A 19,095-nucleotide genomic window follows, 5' to 3' on the forward strand; every position below is an offset into this window, starting at 1 on the left:
TTCACACTACCTTTTATCTGAATGCTTTGCTTTGGGTAAAAGGTTTCATTTGTTTCATTTGTCTGAGTACAATGCATTTCAAATTTCAGATCCTCTCTTACTCACAGCAATGTTCAATTCTATTGATCTTGTACCTCATCAGCTGTGTGGGAAGGTGACTGAACATTTTATCTAATGGTAGAAGACATTTCAATTGCTTCTTCGGTCTCCAATTAGGAGAGGCCTGAAATTAAACACTAGGACTATAAAAAAGAAATAAATAAAAATTGAAAGAGATTGAGAAACCCTGGAAAAATGCTCAAGGGAGAACAGTTGCTATGGCAACGCTTCTCTGTTTCTCTTGGGATAATAGAAGTATGTGCTGAAGAAGACACTTCCCCAACACACACCTTGCCTTGACCCAAACCTGCTGAGCTTCCAAGTCCAGGCATGGGCAGGGTGGGTAGTGCAGCCACCCCCACAGCACAGGGCACCCACCATAAAAAGCCCCACTGTCAGGTCCCACTGCCTGCTGTCGCACTGCAAGAAGCTCCTGTGTCATGTCACACTGCCTGCTGTCCCACCACAAGAAGCTCCTGTCAGGTCACACTGCCTGCTGTCCCACCACAAGAAGCTCCTGTGTCAGGTCATGATGCCTGCTGTCCCACCACAAGAAGCTCCTGTGTCAGGTCATGATGCCTGCTGTCCCACCACAAGAAGCCCCTGTCAGGTCACACTGCCTGCTGTCCCACCACAAGAAGCCCCAGAGTCAGGTCATGATGCCTGCTGTCCCACCACAAGAAGCCCCAGAGTCAGGTCACGCTGCCTGCTGTTCCACCACAAGAAGCCCCAGAGTCAGGTCATGATGCCTGCTGTCCCACCACAAGAAGCCCCAGAGTCAGGTCCCACTGCCTGCTGTCCCACCATAAGAAGCTCCTGTGTCATGTCCCACTGCCTGCTGTCCCACCACAAGAAGCCCCAGCGTCAGGTCCCACTGCCTGCTGTCCCACCACAAGAAGCCCCAGAGCCAGGTCCCACTGCCTGCTGTCCCACCACAAGAAGCTCCTGTGTCATGTCACACTGCCTGCTGTCCCACCACAAGAAGCTCCTGTGTCAGTTCATGATGCCTGCTGTCCCACCACAAGAAGCTCCTGTGTCATGTCACACTGCCTGCTGTCCCACCACAAGAAGCCCTGAGTCAGGTCCCATGCCTGCTGTCCCACCACAAGAAGCTCCAGAGTCAGGTCACACTGCCTGCTGTCCCACCACAAGAAGCCCCAGAGTCATGTCCCACTGCCTGCTGTCCCACCACAAGAAGCCCCAGAGTCATGTCCCACTGCCTGCTGTCCCACCACAAGAAGCTCCTGTGTCATGTCCCACTGCCTGCTGTCCCACCACAAGAAGCCCCAGAGTCAGGTCCCACTGCGAGTGCCACACAGCATACCCAGTGCAGTGTCCCCCGAGTCACGCAGTGTTACTGGAGTCACAATGCACTGTAGCATATGACTGAGGACTTCCAGAGCATTTCTGCTGCATCTTGTTCCCACAAAACAAGTTGGGGTGGTGAGAGGCTTGCAGCTTATGATGGGCAGCTGGCATTAGCTTGTGGGATCTCAGAGGGGAAGAAGGGCCATGGCACTTGCCAGTCTACACAGAAGGCCAAGCTACAGGGGATGTAAACCAGGAGGCACCCATCTGATCCTGTGCTTGGTACATGGCACTGAATTTATCCACATGCATGAGAACCCACGGACTCCAAGATGTTGAGACACCTAAACCTCAATGGTATCTTTCAGGATGGAGTGGAGTTCCTGGGATCTTTCACTTCCATTTGTACTTTTGAAATATATGCACCAACATGGCAGGCTGTTCAAACCCAGTCTTCTCAGTGGCATTGCACACAAGATAAATCAGAGGCTGTCCCGTGGCCTTGGGCTACTGATCAGCCTGATCTCACCCTCAGACTAAGGACAGTGCAACACCTTCCATTTCATCTATTCAAATTTCTCCTCACAGAGAGTGGGGGGTGGGCAGGAGTGAGGGGTAGGGGAGCAGCACTCTCACTTAGGCATAGGGTCTGAATGTGGAATTAGAGAACACTGTAGGCATCCAGCAGCTTTTGCACCGACACATCTTCTGCAGCAGCTCCCACAGGGGACTAGGAAAAAAAAAGCATCTGCCATGGTTGAAATCTGTCTTGTGCAACACGTTCAGCTGAGAGCAAAGCAGAGATTATGAATGAGCTGACAAAACCAGCCTGCTGTTGGCATAGGCACCAAGCAGAGACAGAGTAGCTACACTGGAAGTGTTTCATCCATTACTGTCAGAGAAGTCACTTTTACCACTGATCCCACTCCAATAAATCATATTGCCAAGCAGTTTTATAGAGGTGCTATACATCCAAAGCTACTTATGGTCCCCTTAAAAGAGATGCATTTCTTTTTTAGCTCAGTGTGGCTGAAATGCTGTCACAGAAGAAAGAGAGCTGCTGCTCAGAGTGCTACTGTAAAAGAGGTATTATTGTAATTACAGCAGGAGGGACGATGTGTGCTAGGGAGTCACCATCTTCCTTCCTCATCCCATCACCTTTGGGCAGCCTTGCAAAGCTGAAAATTTGCTACCACAAGCACAATAGCTGCTCATGCACCCTTTGCCATGGTGACTGATGAAAATGTGGAAATAATGATGTTACTTCCCCATTCACCACAAATCACCCATCCTCTCCAAGTGACTAGAGTGTTATAAGTCTGCCCAGATTTACATGGACAGCTTAACCATTAGGTCTTTTATAAAGGCTGCCATCTTCTTAATGCAATGTTAGATATATTTAGGCATGTGTCTACATAAGGAAGTATTCTTTATTTCTGAAGCTAACTAAGCTTTCATTCTGGAAGACTTAAAACCTCAGTCTGCAAATGCTTGCCCTGCGGTTGTGTTTGTATTAGCAAGTTATTCAGTGATGGCAGAAGCCAACCAATGTATGAAAGCAGGGGGCACCCACATATAGAATCAGAACAGTTTGGGTGGAAAGGGACCTTAAAAATCATCTAGTTCCAGCTCCCCTGCCATGGGCATGAACACCTTCCACTAGACCAGGCTAGTGGACGAGGCACTGTCCAACCTGGTCTTGAACGCCTCCAGGGAGAGGGCATCCACAACCTCCTTGGGCAGCCTGTTCCAGAGTCTCACCACCCTCACTGGAAAGAATTTGTTTCTAATACCCAGTCTAAATCTACCCTCCTCAAGCTTAAATCCATTTCCTCTCATCCTACCACAATAAGCTTTTGTGAAAAGCCCTTCCCCACCTTTCTTGTAGGCTCCTATCAGGTACTAGAAGGCTGCTATAAGGTCTCCCTGGAGCCTTCTCTTCTCCAGGCTGAACAAACCCAGCTCTTGCAGCCTGCAGACTACATCCATCCATGTTCTAATAGATGCATGCATACATATACATTTTACATTTACAGATCTATTTATGTGTATTTATACACATACACATGTACAGCTATACAAATGTGCATGATTTGCTGTGGAAGCCATCAGGAAAACTCCCATAGCTTATGTCACTAACAAGTGGAATAGCTTAGAAAGTCTGTATATCCAGTAGAACTAAATCTACATGGCCTCAGTGTAATTCCCATCATGATGATGCTTTTGAATTCACCTGTTTAAATGTGGCCCTTCCTGTGGCCAGTCCTATTGTCACTGCACTGCTGCTTTGCATAGCACTGGGAGGGCCCTGCCCAGCTGCTTATTAGCAGCAAGGCCACTCCTATCTCTGAAAGGCAGAGACAATTCCCAAGGCCATTACCATGCTGAGCTCAGTTGGCAGCAGAGGTACCTGTGGAGATGCTCTACCACAGAGCAAGGAGATGGGAAAGGGGTCACAGGCAGTGACACAACTTTCACTATGCATGCCCACTGCATCCCAACAACCCATTCAAGGCAGCTCCCAACAGTGCTGAAGTGCTTAACCAAGAAGCATCCACCTTCCAGTTTCCCCTGAACTGTCCTCTTCAGTCCACACACCCTGTTGAACATCTGAGAAGCACCAAAATGTCCCCATTTTGGCATTTGCTTGAGAAAGAAAAGGGCACTGCATAGGCAGATAAAGGGAGCAAGGAGGTCTCTAGGCAGTCTGCTGCACTCATCCCTTGGAAAACAATGCTGGAGGGGGCAGAGAAAATGATGTGACTTTTTTTTCACATCAGTTCAAGAGTCAACTCCAAGTAAAGAAGCATCTATGACTATGCTGGCCTTAGGTCAAAATGTCCCTCTGACTCCTAGGGCCAGCACAAAAGGTTGCTGGAAAGCCTTTAATGCAAACAGCAAGCCTGGCTGTCCAAACAAACACCCACTTGCAGTGACAGAGGCATATCAAATGGTGTCTGACCCAGCTGCCTACAGAGCAGACAGACAACCTGCTGGAAATCCTCAATCACAGGAGATTTCTACCCCTTCCACATGCAAGGAAATCCATGCCATAGGACAAAAGGATGCCACAGATAGTAAGTTCACCTTAGGTCTAAAAAGCAACTGGACAAATGCATGGGATAAAATCTATCTGGGCCCACCAAGCACAACAACAAACATTTCTGAGTCACATTGTACTAGAGACACGGAACTATATAAAGGAGGTATCAGCCTACAGTTGCACTGATTTTGTAATCTCTCTCAGGTGTCCACTACTGTCTATCAATGGCAGCAGGACACAGCTAGATGGACCTCAATGTGACAATATGTGTAACATTTCTGGATAGAAGGTCATGTTGAAATCAGTCATGAGTATTTGCCTGAACAATGTCCATGAATGCCAGCCAGAGGAACACACAAATGAACAAACAGTTGCCTTCAGCTGAGCAGGCCCCCCAGTTTCTATGCTAACACAAATACATTAGTCAAGGCCTCTCAGTAACTGGAACCAATGATGATGACTCCATCGGCTCCCATCTCACACAGTCAGATAAAGCAGGGCCACATCAGGGTACCTAAAATACCAATTTATTGGAAAAGGCATTATGACTATTTATAAATGCTGCAACATGATTAGTACCCCAAACAAAGATAAATTGGCAACCTAAAGTCTTTCAAATCAACAGCTCCCACTGAGCTCACAATGCCAATGATCAGCACAGAAATTGTAAATCACATTATTATTTTTTAATTTTTATTTAAAAACTGTAGAAAATGCAGACAGAACACTGCCATCTTTGCATGTACAGAAAAGGCAACTGGGTTTGCATAAGCTTTGGTATCAGTTAACTCTATAAAACTCTACTCTCTGTTCTCACCAGATTTCATAGGATGAATTCTGAGAAATTTCAGGATTTTGACCACTGCAGGATGTCCACCAGCAGCAGCTAGAAAGGACTACATCCATGATCTACACCCAAGTTCCAAAATTAATATGGGAATGTATAAACCAGGCAGCACTGTGCCCCTCAGACACATGCAAAATAATCTCTGACATGAACAGGCCCCTGTAGATTCAGGGACAGCCTTAGAAAGGATTTTTTTATCCTTCAAAAATTCCTTCAAAAACCTTAGTCTGCCTTGATTTTCTTTTTTTATTCCTCTTCCCCTGTGTTTCAATTACTAACTGTAGCTAATAGCTTTTGACTGGTTTTGACTGTTGTTTGTTCTTTTTTAATTAAGTATCTGGGGTTTTTTACCCATCCTGACTAGCTGCACCTGCACGGAGGTGACTGAACTCTTTCATGAGGTCCACAACAAAGCTCTGATATGGCTCAGCAAGACAGAAAAGTACACCAGACCCTCAGTTTGTTTTTTTCTTTAACTGCTGATTTTTCTCAGAAAGCAAGCATATGTCAAACAGCTCAACTGGCCAGAACCTGGGATGCCATCTGACAGCTCCAGGGGGAAGATGGCTTTAGACAGGGCTTGAACTTCGGGGCACTTAAGCATCAAAACAGCACACCTCTTTTAGTGGAGGTAACAAATTATACAGGCATCCTAGAATGGTTTGTGTATGTGTTCCTACTGTGGGCATCCTGCTGCCTCCCTGGCAGAGCTGACAGCTAAAATGCTGGTTTGATGCCTGCCAGTTAAACATTGCCAGTCTTACTGACAAGATCCACCCTTACTCTTGTATTTGAAATTTCTGAAAGGCTTTTCATTATTTGACGCAAATCCTTGTTTCATCCTCTTTTCAAGAAGATAGCTGCTCTGAGTAGCCCTCCAGAAAATGACACCATTTAGGAGAGTGGTTTTGTGGAACATCTGCACCCACAGTAGCCTCACTAGATGTTCACCATTCTTCAAATACACCTTCTGTTCAAGAGGAACTGACACCTGCTGTTTTCACAGCCTGTATTTTTCTAATTCAATTAGATTACCACACTCATTTCAGCTTTGGCTCTTGTGTTAGCTTGCTTTAAAGGAAAGTTACACAAAAGTAACAGGAAGGAAATTATCTTGAGGTCCAGCTGCTTAGCTGAGATCAGGACAAAACACACTCCAAAATGCCTCACCTCAAACAGAAGCATAGCTGCAAACAGAGACCTGGATTTTCCTCTAGATGATACTTCTCAGCCAGATGACAGAAGCATTGCTCTCCTGCAATTTACACTGTGAGTCAGTGTAAAGGATGCTTATTTTCACTGTGCTGTGTTGGTAGCAATGCCCATGGTCCCTTTAAATTGCATTTGGAAAGGCACAGATAAAAGCAACATTTTACAGCTGCAGCAAGCTCAAGAAGTTAAAAAAGTCCCTGCATGCACTTCTGTCATGTTCCCTTGCCTGCCTCAGGTGAGACTAATGGTCTGCCAGCACTCGGATGAGACTCCTGTCAGGCACCAGTCTTGCTAATTAAGTACTTTGGCTGTCTCAGCATTGAACCCTGGGAGCATGAGGGAGATAAAAGCAAGCCATGGAGACATCACCAGAGTCTGTGTGATTGAGGACCTAGTCTGAAACAAAGGAGCTGTCCTGTCAGGAGGGTCTGCAGCCTTCTTCTGAATATGTCGGTCCATAAAAGACCAAAGCATAGTTGTGGAGGAATGGAATGATTTGGCCTCTGCCAAATTATGAGTTTATTTTGAAGAGGACAAGAACATAGGGTGGGGGAGTTATCAGTGCAGGCCAGCAGCGCAGGGAGCCAGATGCTCACTCTTTCACAAACCAGACCTCGTTGCGCCGCCCGTAAGGCTTCATGGGGGGATCGTAGCCATTGCACAAGTAGAAATCCTTGTGGTACGCAGCTTCGCTCCCCAGGGCAGCCCTCAGCCTGCCAGCATAGCTCACGTAATCCACCTCTTTGGCATAGCCACCAAACTGCCTGCAAAGAAACCAGACATGGGTCAGTGTGGAGCAGTCCTGGCAAAACACTGAAGGGAAGAGAAGGAGAACAATATACACCCACAATATATTTAGCCATGCATTTTGGGCCAGGTCCTGACAGCATGCACTCATGCAGGCAATGGTCTATCACTTTGTGATACATTAGATAAGCCAGGATGCAGTCAGCCATCACAGATGCCAAACAGTGCCTCCCCAAGCAGCCCTATGCATGTCAGTCAGCAGGGTGGCCCTGCCCTTTGCATCAAACTCATATCAGAGGAACAGCTTGCTAGGGCACAAGGCTATCTCCAAGTCTGCTCAGCCCGCAGTCCTCACACCAATGCTGCCAACAACCAAGTTCACTGTAGTGTGAACAACCATCTGCTGAAAGCCAGATCAGGAAGAGAAGCCAAACTCTAACTCCAAGGCAAACAGGAGGGAGGACCAGAGATATTAGCAATTACAGTTCACAATGCTATTTAAAGGGGGTGGACTGGAACTGGTCTGTTTTATGCTGACCTCCCACCAACAGGAACTGTTTCCTCATCAGCCTGCACCTCACCACCCTGTCTCAGGGCCAAGGTTTGAGACAAAACAGCCTATTCTTGCAGAAGTGGCCCACACCCGTAGCAAAGGTCAGGCAGCAGTCTCAGGCAAGGGAGGAGCTAAAGAGTTGAGAATCAGGCAAAATACTTCAAGCAAGAAGGGAGGGGAAAATCCAAGGGGTTAAATACAAGGCGAAGAGCTTATCGCTATTGTGATGCTAGTCTGAGTCCAGGTTGTCAGTCAACAAGTATGTCTAAAGATGATTTGAAGCAATGCAATGAATGATTGCTTGCTTCCATGACGGATTCTGGTATAAGTCCATCTAAATGAGGCTTCATCTGACACCTGCAGTTTGATCTGAACCACACCAAAGGGCATTCTTAATGACTAAGAACCATCTTGATCCCAGAAAGTGAGCAAAAAAATTAGTTTTCAGCTATCAGAAATGACTCAGTAACTTCATCTTCACCCTCTCTCTGCTCTTCATCTCCTCAGGTGAAACAAAAAGCCTTTCTGGGCTAATCTCTATATTTGTTTTCCCAGTGAAAAAAAAATAAAAATCCATACTTCAAATAGCTGCAGCATGAGCAACGATAAGAAATGACATAAAACACCTGCCTTTCCTTGAAAGATCCCTCCATCTCCTTCTACCACATGCACCCCTGGTCCAGCAAGTCATCTGGTAAAACCAATACTGCTCTTCAGAACTCACTACAGATCTCAACACTTGAGACTGGAAATCCCAGGATGCATTCCTTACGTGGAATAAATGGTCATCCCTTTTCTCTCTTCAATCTTAATGCTTTCATCACTAGGACAAGGAGGGTTGTCTTGAAATTGGCTCGGGATCCGCAGAGAGACCTTCACTTTCTGCTGTAAGGAGCCATCTTCAGCAGGAAAAGCAGTGATGGAGACAGGAGCAGTCATGCCCATTCCAGCCCCTGAAAGAGACACAAAGAAGTCTAGGTTCTCAGGAACTCACAGAATTAACAGAGCATTCACAAGAGATAATTTTTGTTCAGGAAAACTCCACATACTGAGTTCTTTGTATAATCAGTCAAGAGAGGGGTTCTCTGAGCATACAGAACGTCCACAACAGGCTTCTGCTTGGGCCAAATTTCTCTCTCCACTGACTGTTCAAGGACCCTGGGAGATAAGGGACCCTGGTGACCTCTGGATGGCTTTTTATCAATGATCATGGTTTTGTGGCTCTCAATCATGTTGTCATGACACCAAGGTGCTCTGCTCTTCTGACAAACCACCTTTAACATAATAGGGCCTATAATTCTCTATTTAAATTGCAATTAGTGATGAGCCCATAGCCAATAATGGGTGACAGGAGATTTTTCCTAAACCCTTCCAAATGCTTCCAGACATCCTACAATTTACAGTAACCCAAACCTCAGAGCTGTTGGTGGCTTTCAGCAGGACTGCCCATACTGTCCACCACTTCAGGAATAGTAGCTTCTGCTCATTACTGTGATGGGGTAATACATGGCATTGCAGAACCTTTTTTCCCACTGTTCTTCATTCAGCAGTAGGGAGTCATGAAACTTCAGGATCAGTCAGCTACAGAATCAGCTGATATTAAGCCAACTTTCTCATTTGTTTTGCTTTGACGCCATACCTGCCCTTGTGGCACCCTTTCTCCTGAAGCAACACTGATCATCATCGTTCCAAAACATGCTGCTGTAAATGCTATTTGCCCCTGCATCCAAATCCTATTCCCATACAGACCATAAAGGTTCCTCTACCAGATGCCTGTGAAAAGTGTGTGAGCAAATGTGTATTGCCTCAGAGTTATTCTGTGGTCTTCTCCTCCTGTTATGGATGGCTGCTGATGCATGTACTTTGGTAAATTGAGAATTAGAAGCAATCACCTGGAAGCACCATTATAAAACACGATAAAGTACCACTAAAAAGCAAGCTCATTGTTCATTGCCCTTTGATGAATAACAATTGCCAGAGTATATGATAAAGTATCAAAGTCATAAAACTTACTGCACTGCCTCCAAGGGCATGTCATAGAGCTAAAGTGCCCCAAATACCCTCGATTTCACCAGCTACTGCTCACCCAGGGAGCTGTGACAAATAATTGTGCGTGCCTGTCCTCATGTTATCCCCGCTGCAAGGGAACTCATTGCTGCTGAAACAAATCAGGTTTTGAGATCTTACTCTGAAAGAGATGGGTTAAGAGCAGACTCATACCATGAGCTGGCTGGGCACACTTTATGACAAGTTTACTTTTCCCAGTGAAGGACTATGCCCATCACAGACCTCCGATGCCAGAAGCTGCAAGCCCCATTAGGCCCATGGTGCTCTTGCTTTCACCCATCTGGCTTTCACCAAGCCTCCACTAGCAGTGGTCAAACACAAAGTGATGCCAAGCTCTCTGGGCAAGGAGCATCTCACCCTTGTCATTGCTTCCTCCGACGTACTTGAGGAGCTTGACCGCCCCTTCCTTTGAGGCTTCATCGAACGGCTTCCCCACCACCTCCACCGCCGCAAACCTGCCGCCCTCGCACTCCCTCTCCTCGTAGCTGAGCTGCTCCTGGAGAAGGAGATGAGAACGGAGATGCTGCCGGAAGCCCAGACAGGCTGGGAGAATGGAGGGTGAGGGTGACCCCGAGGTGTCCCGCTCCCTCTCGCAGCGCCTCACCCGGCCCCGGGGGCAGAGAGGCCGCACGGCCGCCTCGCCACCTACCTTCTCCCCCTTGCTCAGCACCCGGTAGGGCCATGCCTCCACCGAGCTCAGCAGGGAGTTCTTGATCATGCCCAGCATGGTGCTGCTCGGCTTGGACCCCGCTCGGCTCCGCTCGGCTCAGCCCCACTCCACTCTGCCCCGTTCGGCTCGGCTCGGCTCGGCTCTGCTCGGCCCGGCCCGGCCGGGCACCGCCCCCCGGGAGCGCCCAAGGGCCGCCTGCGCCGCGGCGACGGGGCCGGGGTTGGGGCACTCAGGGTCGGCGGGAGGTGGCCGAGAGAGATCCGGGTGCGACGGGCTGCTGGAGCGGAAAGGCGGCCCCGGAGGTGAAGTAACGGAGGAGGGCGAGAAGTGTGGAGAGTAATGAAGTGCGGGAGCAGGTCGTGTTCGTCTGGAGGGGAGGAAGGCTGGAGAAATAAAATCCAAGGGAGGGAAGTGCTGACAAAAGCGTGTCCTGTGTAGCAGAGAGGGGCCAGCTGTCCTGGAAGTGCAAAAGTCCTAACGGCTTTGTTGGGTTTTTAATGAACGGAACTAAAGGAGATCACAGTTGTCTTTTAAGACAGTGAATTTCCAGCAGGGCTCCGTGTCTCTCTGGATGTTGTAAGCTGTAAGTAAGGACTAGCTCTTGGAAACCACCGATATTGTTTGCTATCCCTTTGCTGACCTCTGCCTGCGTTCACAGCCCCATTTAAAACTCTATTTAAAACTCCAGCCAGGCCTGTTCCAAAAATATATGTAAATTAACACAACGGAACTTGTCTGGCTTATGTAGCTGGTTCTATGTATCTGCACAGAGGACTTGAGACCCTTCATGGTCACAAGAGACTTTTAGTTGTATAAGCCATGTCAAAGGACAAGTGCAAGCTAGAGAAAGTGCTTTACCCAGGATCATTTAAGAGGGTGGTGGAGGCGGGAATTGAATACCATGGGGCAGCCATGAATCAGACAGAGGAGGCAGAGGCACCTCGAAGTGCTTGCTCAGCTGGACTTCTTCCTCCTTTTATATAGAATCAAAGAACTGCCTGGCTGGAACAGACCTTAAGATCATTCAGTCCAACCATAACCTAACATCTCCCTATACACAACTATTAGACCATGTCCCTAAGCACCTCATCCAAATGTTTTTTGAACAGCCCCAGGGGTGCTGACTCCACCACCTCTTTGGGCAGCCTGTACCAAGGCCTGATGACCCTTTCAGTGAAGAAATTTTACTAATACCCAAGCTAAAACTCCCCTGGTGTAACCTGAGGCTGTTTCCTCTTGTCTTATCATTTATTACCCTGATTGAACAGGCCAGGCGCTACCTCATTACAATCTACTTTCAGGTAGTTATAGAGAACGCTGAAGTGTCCCATCAACATCCTCCAGACTAAGCAACCCCAGTTCCCTCAGCTGCTCCTCACAGGACTTGTGTTCAAGACCCCTCACCAGCCTCTTTCATCTTTTCTGGACATGCTCCAGCACAAAAATGTCCTTCTTTTATGAAAGGGCCCAAAACTGAACACAGTATTCAAGGTGCATCTTCACCAGTGCCTAGTACAGGGGTAAGACCACTTCCCTGGTCCTGCTGGCCACGCTATTTATGATACAAGGCAGGATGCCATTTGTATTCCAGACAGAAGGTGAGTGGTACAGAATCAGGCTGATGCAGAACTTTCCTGTACTCTTAAAGAGCAAAAAATCAAACAATAGAAGAAATGTGATATTAGAGCATTTCCATCTAGAGAGAGATGGTCGTGCAAAGGCAAAGAAGTTAAATCTGCTGGCCATAATCATCTGATCAAACAGGCCATGGAACAGGGCTGGGCCCTGACATGGACTTTGAAAGAGTGAAAGACAGGGGCTGCTCTCAATGGTGACAAGACCACAGATCTAGTAATTTATAAACCATGAGTGTTATTTGGTTTATTTACCATCACGCAATAAATTGCAGAATTGTAATATACATGGTGTGCTGCAGCTTGTTCTCTTTTAGATCAAGCAGTGAGTGTCTCTATTGAGCTGAAGAGCTTTGCCAAAAATAGCATCTTGCATACATCAGTGTAGGAATACATAGACAGGGTCAGACCAGAGGTCCATCTTTCCCAGTCCTCTGGCAGAAGCTGGTGATGGGCATCTAGGTAAAAAGTAAAAGCACACAGTGGTCTGGTCTGGCCTCCCACCTCCAGCCACCTCCCTCCCTGTGACTGAGGGAGTTCTTCCTGTTTCAAGTAGTCCTCAGCTGCTTTCATAAAACTTCAGGTTGCCTGATAAAATGTTTATGTCTAAAATATGAACAGGAAAACTGATGTTTATGTTATATTCTTCTTCTAAATGGGCCAAAGTGACCAGCAGTCCCCAAGCAAAGCATCTCTTTGGATTGACATGCAGCTGATGTTACAGCACAGCCTAGTACCTCTGAATGTAGAATAACAAGGTGAGGGGGAGCTTTTTCTTCTGTTATTCCTTGTAATTTTGGTAAATATATTCTGGGATCAAAATAGTCTACATTTTCTGAGAAATTATAATGACAGCTTCACCAAAGGCACAACAGTATCTTTTCCCAGCCTCTTCACAATCTTGATTTTCCCCTTTTCAAGCTGAGCAGTGTTTCCAATTCTCAATCAAAAGCCAAAGAGAGACTTTCGAACTTAGAGTTATTTTCTGAAAACCTGATCTCAGAGAATTTACATCCGAGAAATATTTATCAGCTTGTCTCATACACTCCTCAGACCTCTGCCACTCAGCTCCCAGGCTGCAGACAAAATGCTGTCCGTGTTACTTCTTCTGGTTCATTTTAGAAGTTTCCATATGAAACTAGCTTTTCCCCTTTCCCTCTGGAGGGTATTGTAGCATCAGTGAACTTCTCCCCATAAACTCAGGCCTTGGGAATCCTTAAATAACAAGTCTGAATCCTCACTGTTTATGACTGGAGAGCATTCGCAAAACAACTGTCATGCCAACCGCCCCCACAACCATTTAAACATAATCCATTCTCTATTTTTGTTCTCATAAATTGCTTCATCCAGACCTTTAAAAAAAACAAATAGTTTATTTTCCTCTCTGAATCTCCTGCCTAAGTTTCAACAGATTTCAGGTATTCAGTTGACTACAGTGCTGGGTGGAAATCTCTTCATTGGATTTACCTTTAGAGACCTGAAGAGCAAGCCCACTCTATCCTCTGTTCAGTGCATAATTTGATTTCTGCATGGCGTTTTTTAATCACCAGTTTTATTGTCAGGAAGCCACAGGCAAAGACAAGCTGAGGACAGGGTATTCTTGGTACTCCCCGAGGCACCAAAGTCCTTGGGCTGCATAGTTATTCATTTTCTACAGATATTAATGGATGTTGGGAAATGTCTGGAGGTCAGTGTTTGCACATAGAGAAGATACTCTGCAAATTAGACACCAATTGAATTACTATCTGTGGTTTGGGGAACTGTACCCTTTCTTAAGCTATTTTGAAAAAATCCTTCTAGACACTTATCTATGCCATTTGGTATCTAAATAGTTTTGAAATAAAGCATCCCTTGGTTTCCAAGGGTCTTGGCAGAAGGCAATGAAGTATCTTTCAGAGAATCTGGAAATTCTGAAGGTATCTGCTGAATAACGCAGTTCTGAGTGCCCAGTTCCAGGTAGCTAAAAAAACCACTTTTTTTGCAGAAGGTGAATATTCATATTTGGTCCCTAGAATCTGACAAATCTTCAGCCTTGCAAGATGAGGCACCCACCAAAGTTATCCAACTCCACCCTCTGGACATGCTAACAGGGCATTCTTTGCAGTGATGGAAAATAGGTTAAAGCTATATTTTAAACCACAGCTTCCTCTCACTGTCCCTGTCCATCTGGAAGTGCCAAGTACTAATCTATCTTTCTGCATTCATCAGGCATTCAGCACTTTTGAAGATCAGAATCTCTAGCAGTTTCAGATGGAGCACTGTAAAAATAGGGCAGAGAGAGAAATTCACCTGATCTTTGTAGGAAGACCTTCTTCTGGTAAGCAGAAAGAATGGCTGTATAGCCTAAAGTTATTCACACTCAAGTAGGCTGAGCTTGTCAATTCCTTTTGCTTGGGTCACGAAACAGCCATCATTGAAGAACAGGGTCAGATTTCACCTACACACCTAGGTTTGAAAGGCAAAACATAATGCAGAAGTTCTGGTCTTCTTAGTAAAGCCAACTTGTATGAGCTCTACTTTATTCTCTCTTGCAAGGTCCTATTGAGAAAGGCTTGAGCAGATGAAAAAATCCCCCAAAGATTTCCCCTTTATTTTGGTAGAGAATTAACTCCTCTGAGGTCTCCTGCGAGCATACAACCTTCTCCTATGCATTGGAAGCCTGCGCAGCTGAGTATTGCCACGCCTCTGGCTCTGCAGAGCGTTCAGCCGGATGGGAAGCACAGTTCTGTTGATGACCTTGAGGCGTTCATTCAGCTCTTCTAGCCTCTTCCTTATTGACTGGACTTCCCTCACGAGGTTGTCCACAGCGGCAGAGACAGGGCGGAGGCTACAGAAAGAGTTATACAGGAGAATAACTCAGTGTGGGGAGTTGTTGCTGAGCATGCAAAATAGTTTACCATGGCCTTGTGTTTCCTCCTGGATAAGGGCCCTTCAAAATCAAAGAGCTGCAAGGAACCATTCAAAGATGCTTCCAAAGCCACCTTGCCCCTTGGGTGGTGGGAGTTTTTCTGAGATGCCCCCATCTGAACCAAGGAAGCCATGAGCTTCAGGACCAGCATGGGCAATGTGATCTTTTCATCGCTGCCAAAGCACATCTGGCTTTGTGCTAAATAATGATTGGTATATGAGCTCCCATAAGGACTTCACAGCACTTCTACTTTAATGGTGGAGCTGAAAACAATCCTGTTCAGCTGGAACCAGCAGGGATAGAGAAGATAGCAGTAATGTGTGGGGTCCCAGTGAAGGGCAGGCTCCTGCAAGTCCCCCAAGTCACTCCAGGATGTGCCTCTGCTTAAGCAGAGGGGGGAGAAGAGCCAGGTTTTTTTACATCAGGATTTGGCAAGGTGAGGGCTGCACTGATGCACCAGTGTGTTTGGGGGTAACCATGTTCCTTCCTTTGGAGAGTTTTCTCTCAGTTTCCTTTTGGGTATTACAAAGCTCTGATGCTCATTCTAATCTCACTGGATGTTAATTAGTATTAATTAGCCACAGTGTTAACTAGGAGCAGGCATGAAGGCTGGGCCAATGATTCCCATGGGCTACTGTCAGTCCTCAACATTTCTAACAGCCCAGCATGTGTTTGCCAGCAAACTCTTAATTCAAAGCCTTCTGCAGGAAATATGGCTGCATAGTCTCTGTACATCTCCCTGGACTAAAAATAGAGTTTTCCAAACACATGACTCAATATTGGCTCTGATAATCTTAGACACCAACGAATTTTAGCACTGGCAGTGCGCTAATAACAGCCATGAGGCAGCCAGGGAGAAATCCACTTGATGCCAAAGGCCAACATATATAATCTATCAGCTATATCCTCCTGAAATCCTAATTTGTATAGGCAATGTGTGGCCTTCTGGCTAGTTCCATTTTATTATTCTAGCCTTTTCTTTTCAATGGTTCAATTGATTTCATTGGTTCAATGGTTCAATGCCTAGAGGCTGTGGACAGGTTATTTTTTTTCTTTTTCCTGAAAAGAAAGCTGAGTTATGGCAGAAGACCATTAATTTTATAAACAGTTCTGATTTAAGTGATATTTAGTTTCTAATAATTCTCATCTTTCCCTTCTCCTCTCTTTCATTGCCTTTCCAACTCTGTTTCTGCAAATTTAAAACTGAAGTACATTTTGTGAGTGTGGTCAATCATTAGTATTTTCTGCAGTGCAAGGGAGGAAATATGATGACATGGACTAGTGAATAGTTTTCTCATATCTGTGTGTTAGAGACTGAAATAAAAACCATCACAGGCCAAATCAGCTTCTTCTCCTTGCCCTGTGGCCAAGTCCATGTCTGGATTTGTAACACAATTCATCTTCCCAGCCTGTTCTCACAGGAGTGAGGTGCCAAGAACAGCCTACATTTTTCTTTAGGATAATTATTCTAACACAGTCACTGCAACTGAGAATGTTTCACAATAAATATTCAACAGAATATTCAGTTTACTAGTATTCAGTGCTGCTATCATAACAGGTACCAAGGCAGTAGGATTCATCTCCCCACAACTGAGCAATCTGAAAGTTCATCTTAAAAAAGATGAATCCTGCTCGAGGAAGGGCACCCAGGAAAGGACCGAATCCCACCTCCAGATGAAGGGAATTACCTGGAGAGTTCAGGCAGTAAAGCGTTGGGGTTGTTCAGCAGTGTGTACTTCATTTGCCAGAAGATACCATTTCCCCATTTCTCAAGGGTTTGAGTAATGCTCTTAATGCCTTCTATGTTGACCTTGTCAGCTAGGTTAGCAGGACATCCATGGAAGAGAGGAAAACAAGTGTGACAGAACAAGAAAACACGAGCTGGTGATCTGAGTTGGATTCCACCCCCCATCATTTGAACTGAGTCACAGTGAAATGCCAAATATTACACTTACAGAGGATCTAAATTAAAAAGCAGATGACCCTCCTTCCAGTGTAGTTCACCCTCTAGGTGCCCAGGTGTTCTGCTGACATGGGCTATCCCAGGTGATTATTTCTAAACCCACTTTTCTCTCCAAAAATCTCAGCAGCTACCCAGGAATCAAGAAGAACAACTCATGAGTGAGCACTGTTTGACTCATTCCAAGGGAAAAAAAAGTAGGTGACTCTTCAGCTCTGAGTTACTGAACATCTCCCAAGCTGACTCACCACTACCATCTCTTACCACCTTCTCTGTAGTCCCATTTCTGATACTGGTCCAGAAAGTCCTCCTGGGATTCAGCACAGGGCAAGAATATGAAGAAGAGGAAAAGTGGAAGAGTCATCATGATGGCTTTTTGCAGGATCTTGACCTCCCCCTACTCTGTGAAGACAAAAAAATTCTTGCTAAGTTCTTTATTTCTCTCTTTCCTCTGTTTCTCCACCTCCCACCTGTCACCTCAACAACAAATTTCTCTCTGAAGATGTATTTCTTTAAGCTGTTGTTCAGGTTGCTCAGCCTAGCTTTTATACAAGCACAGAGAGTTCTTTTTCACAAGTACAGACCTCCTTACTTTGGTGAGTTTTTTTGTTTGTTTGCTTGGTTTTGGGGTTTGTTTTGTGTTTTTGTTGCTGTTTGTTTGTTTGTTTGTTTTTTTCCCAAGCCATTGAGTGGTACCTTTGAGAGGTACCCAGATGCTTCAACTACAGGCAGCAGCCACAAAGTAGTAGCCATGTTGGGATAGCACCTTACAGTGTCAGAAGAAGGTACTACAAGGTGCAGAAACAACTTCATCCCCACCTTGCAATTAGGGAAAGCAAAGTACAAACCAGTGAAGCAATTTGTCAAGGATTTAATAGAGGTCAGAATGAAAAAAAAAATGTTCTTTTTGATCTGATCCACTAACCAGTAGAAATAATTGAGATGCTGTCCAGTGATGGAGCCTCAAAGGCAACCCCACCCCCCATCTACTGTGTCCACTTTGCCCTGGGTGTCAGTTCCTCTTAAGCACATCTACAGAGTATGCAAGGCAGATATATGAACTGCTGTGAGCATTTTCACATAAGCTCCTCATCTTCTTTGAAGTTTGCCATCATTCCCAATCCAGTGGAAATCATTGCTAACCTACAGGCCCTCCTGGACAAGTTCTGCCTCTGAATGTAAGAGAATAGATCAATCTCTCCACAGTTTACTCATGCTAATTTGTTATTCTGTCTTAATGAAGTGGCCTCTCTCTGTTGAATCTGATTTTTTTTTTTTAATGTCATGAACAGCTGTTCTGGTAGAAAGTGGCTGAAATATTAATTATGCACATATTGCAGATGGCAAACAGAAAAAAATGCATTGCCAGGTTCAGGGGTTTTAGTGATGATTTTGGTCATCTGTAGTCACAGTGATGGAGGGACTCATGGAAAGCAGGTATTCAGGAAATCCAAATTATTCCCCTCTTCAGCTACGTGCACGGAAGGTCAGAAGACCTCACTGCAAAATATGGGACATTCAATTGCTTTTTTGAGTCTCACATAACTCCCCTCTCCTAACCATCTGTGAAGAATTCAGCCACCTCAAAACTTATTGGGAGCTGCCACAGATAAAGCAGTACATAAATAAATCCTTTTGCTTTGTGCCTTTCTTACATTCAATCACTAGTGTATTTTAATTGCAACTGCATTTGTTTTCCCATCTATTTAAAATAGCAACATGAATATAGCCATACTGATGGGAAATGTCATGCTACTTTAAAAATACTACTTTCCACCTGCCAGGATGTATTTTGCACTCAATATTCTTCTAATTGCAGTATTCATTTAAGAGAGGGGAAAAAAAATAAATTGCCTTCTTCCTATCTCATGCATACACACACCTCTTCTTCCTCCCAACTCAATGCTGCCAAAATGAAAACCTCTAGGAAGGTTTGATGATATCACCAAGGCACATAATGAAAAGGTCTTCATGGACCTTCTTGAAACTATTTGCATTGACACCACAGCTCCTCTGTCTCTCTGCTTTTCCAGATAAATAGTCCACT

The 19,095-nt window shown here is 45.5% G+C and overlaps 1 protein-coding gene across 1 annotated transcript; it reads right to left on the minus strand.

Moving 5' to 3' along the window:
* Positions 1-7,003: 7,003 nt before the first annotated feature.
* On the minus strand, positions 7,004-10,646 carry HEBP1 (heme binding protein 1). Its single transcript, XM_054386903.1, has 4 exons — positions 10,526-10,646; positions 10,234-10,372; positions 8,582-8,762; positions 7,004-7,273 (listed from the first exon to the last, which is right to left on the minus strand). The coding sequence occupies exons 1-4, from the start codon at positions 10,601-10,603 to the stop codon at positions 7,102-7,104; spliced, it is 570 nt and encodes a 189-aa protein (XP_054242878.1). The 5' UTR covers positions 10,604-10,646; the 3' UTR covers positions 7,004-7,101.
* Positions 10,647-19,095: the final 8,449 nt, after the last annotated feature.

Source organism: Indicator indicator, chromosome 14 (assembly GCF_027791375.1).
Source record: "Indicator indicator isolate 239-I01 chromosome 14, UM_Iind_1.1, whole genome shotgun sequence".
Taxonomy (NCBI): domain Eukaryota; kingdom Metazoa; phylum Chordata; class Aves; order Piciformes; family Indicatoridae; genus Indicator; species Indicator indicator.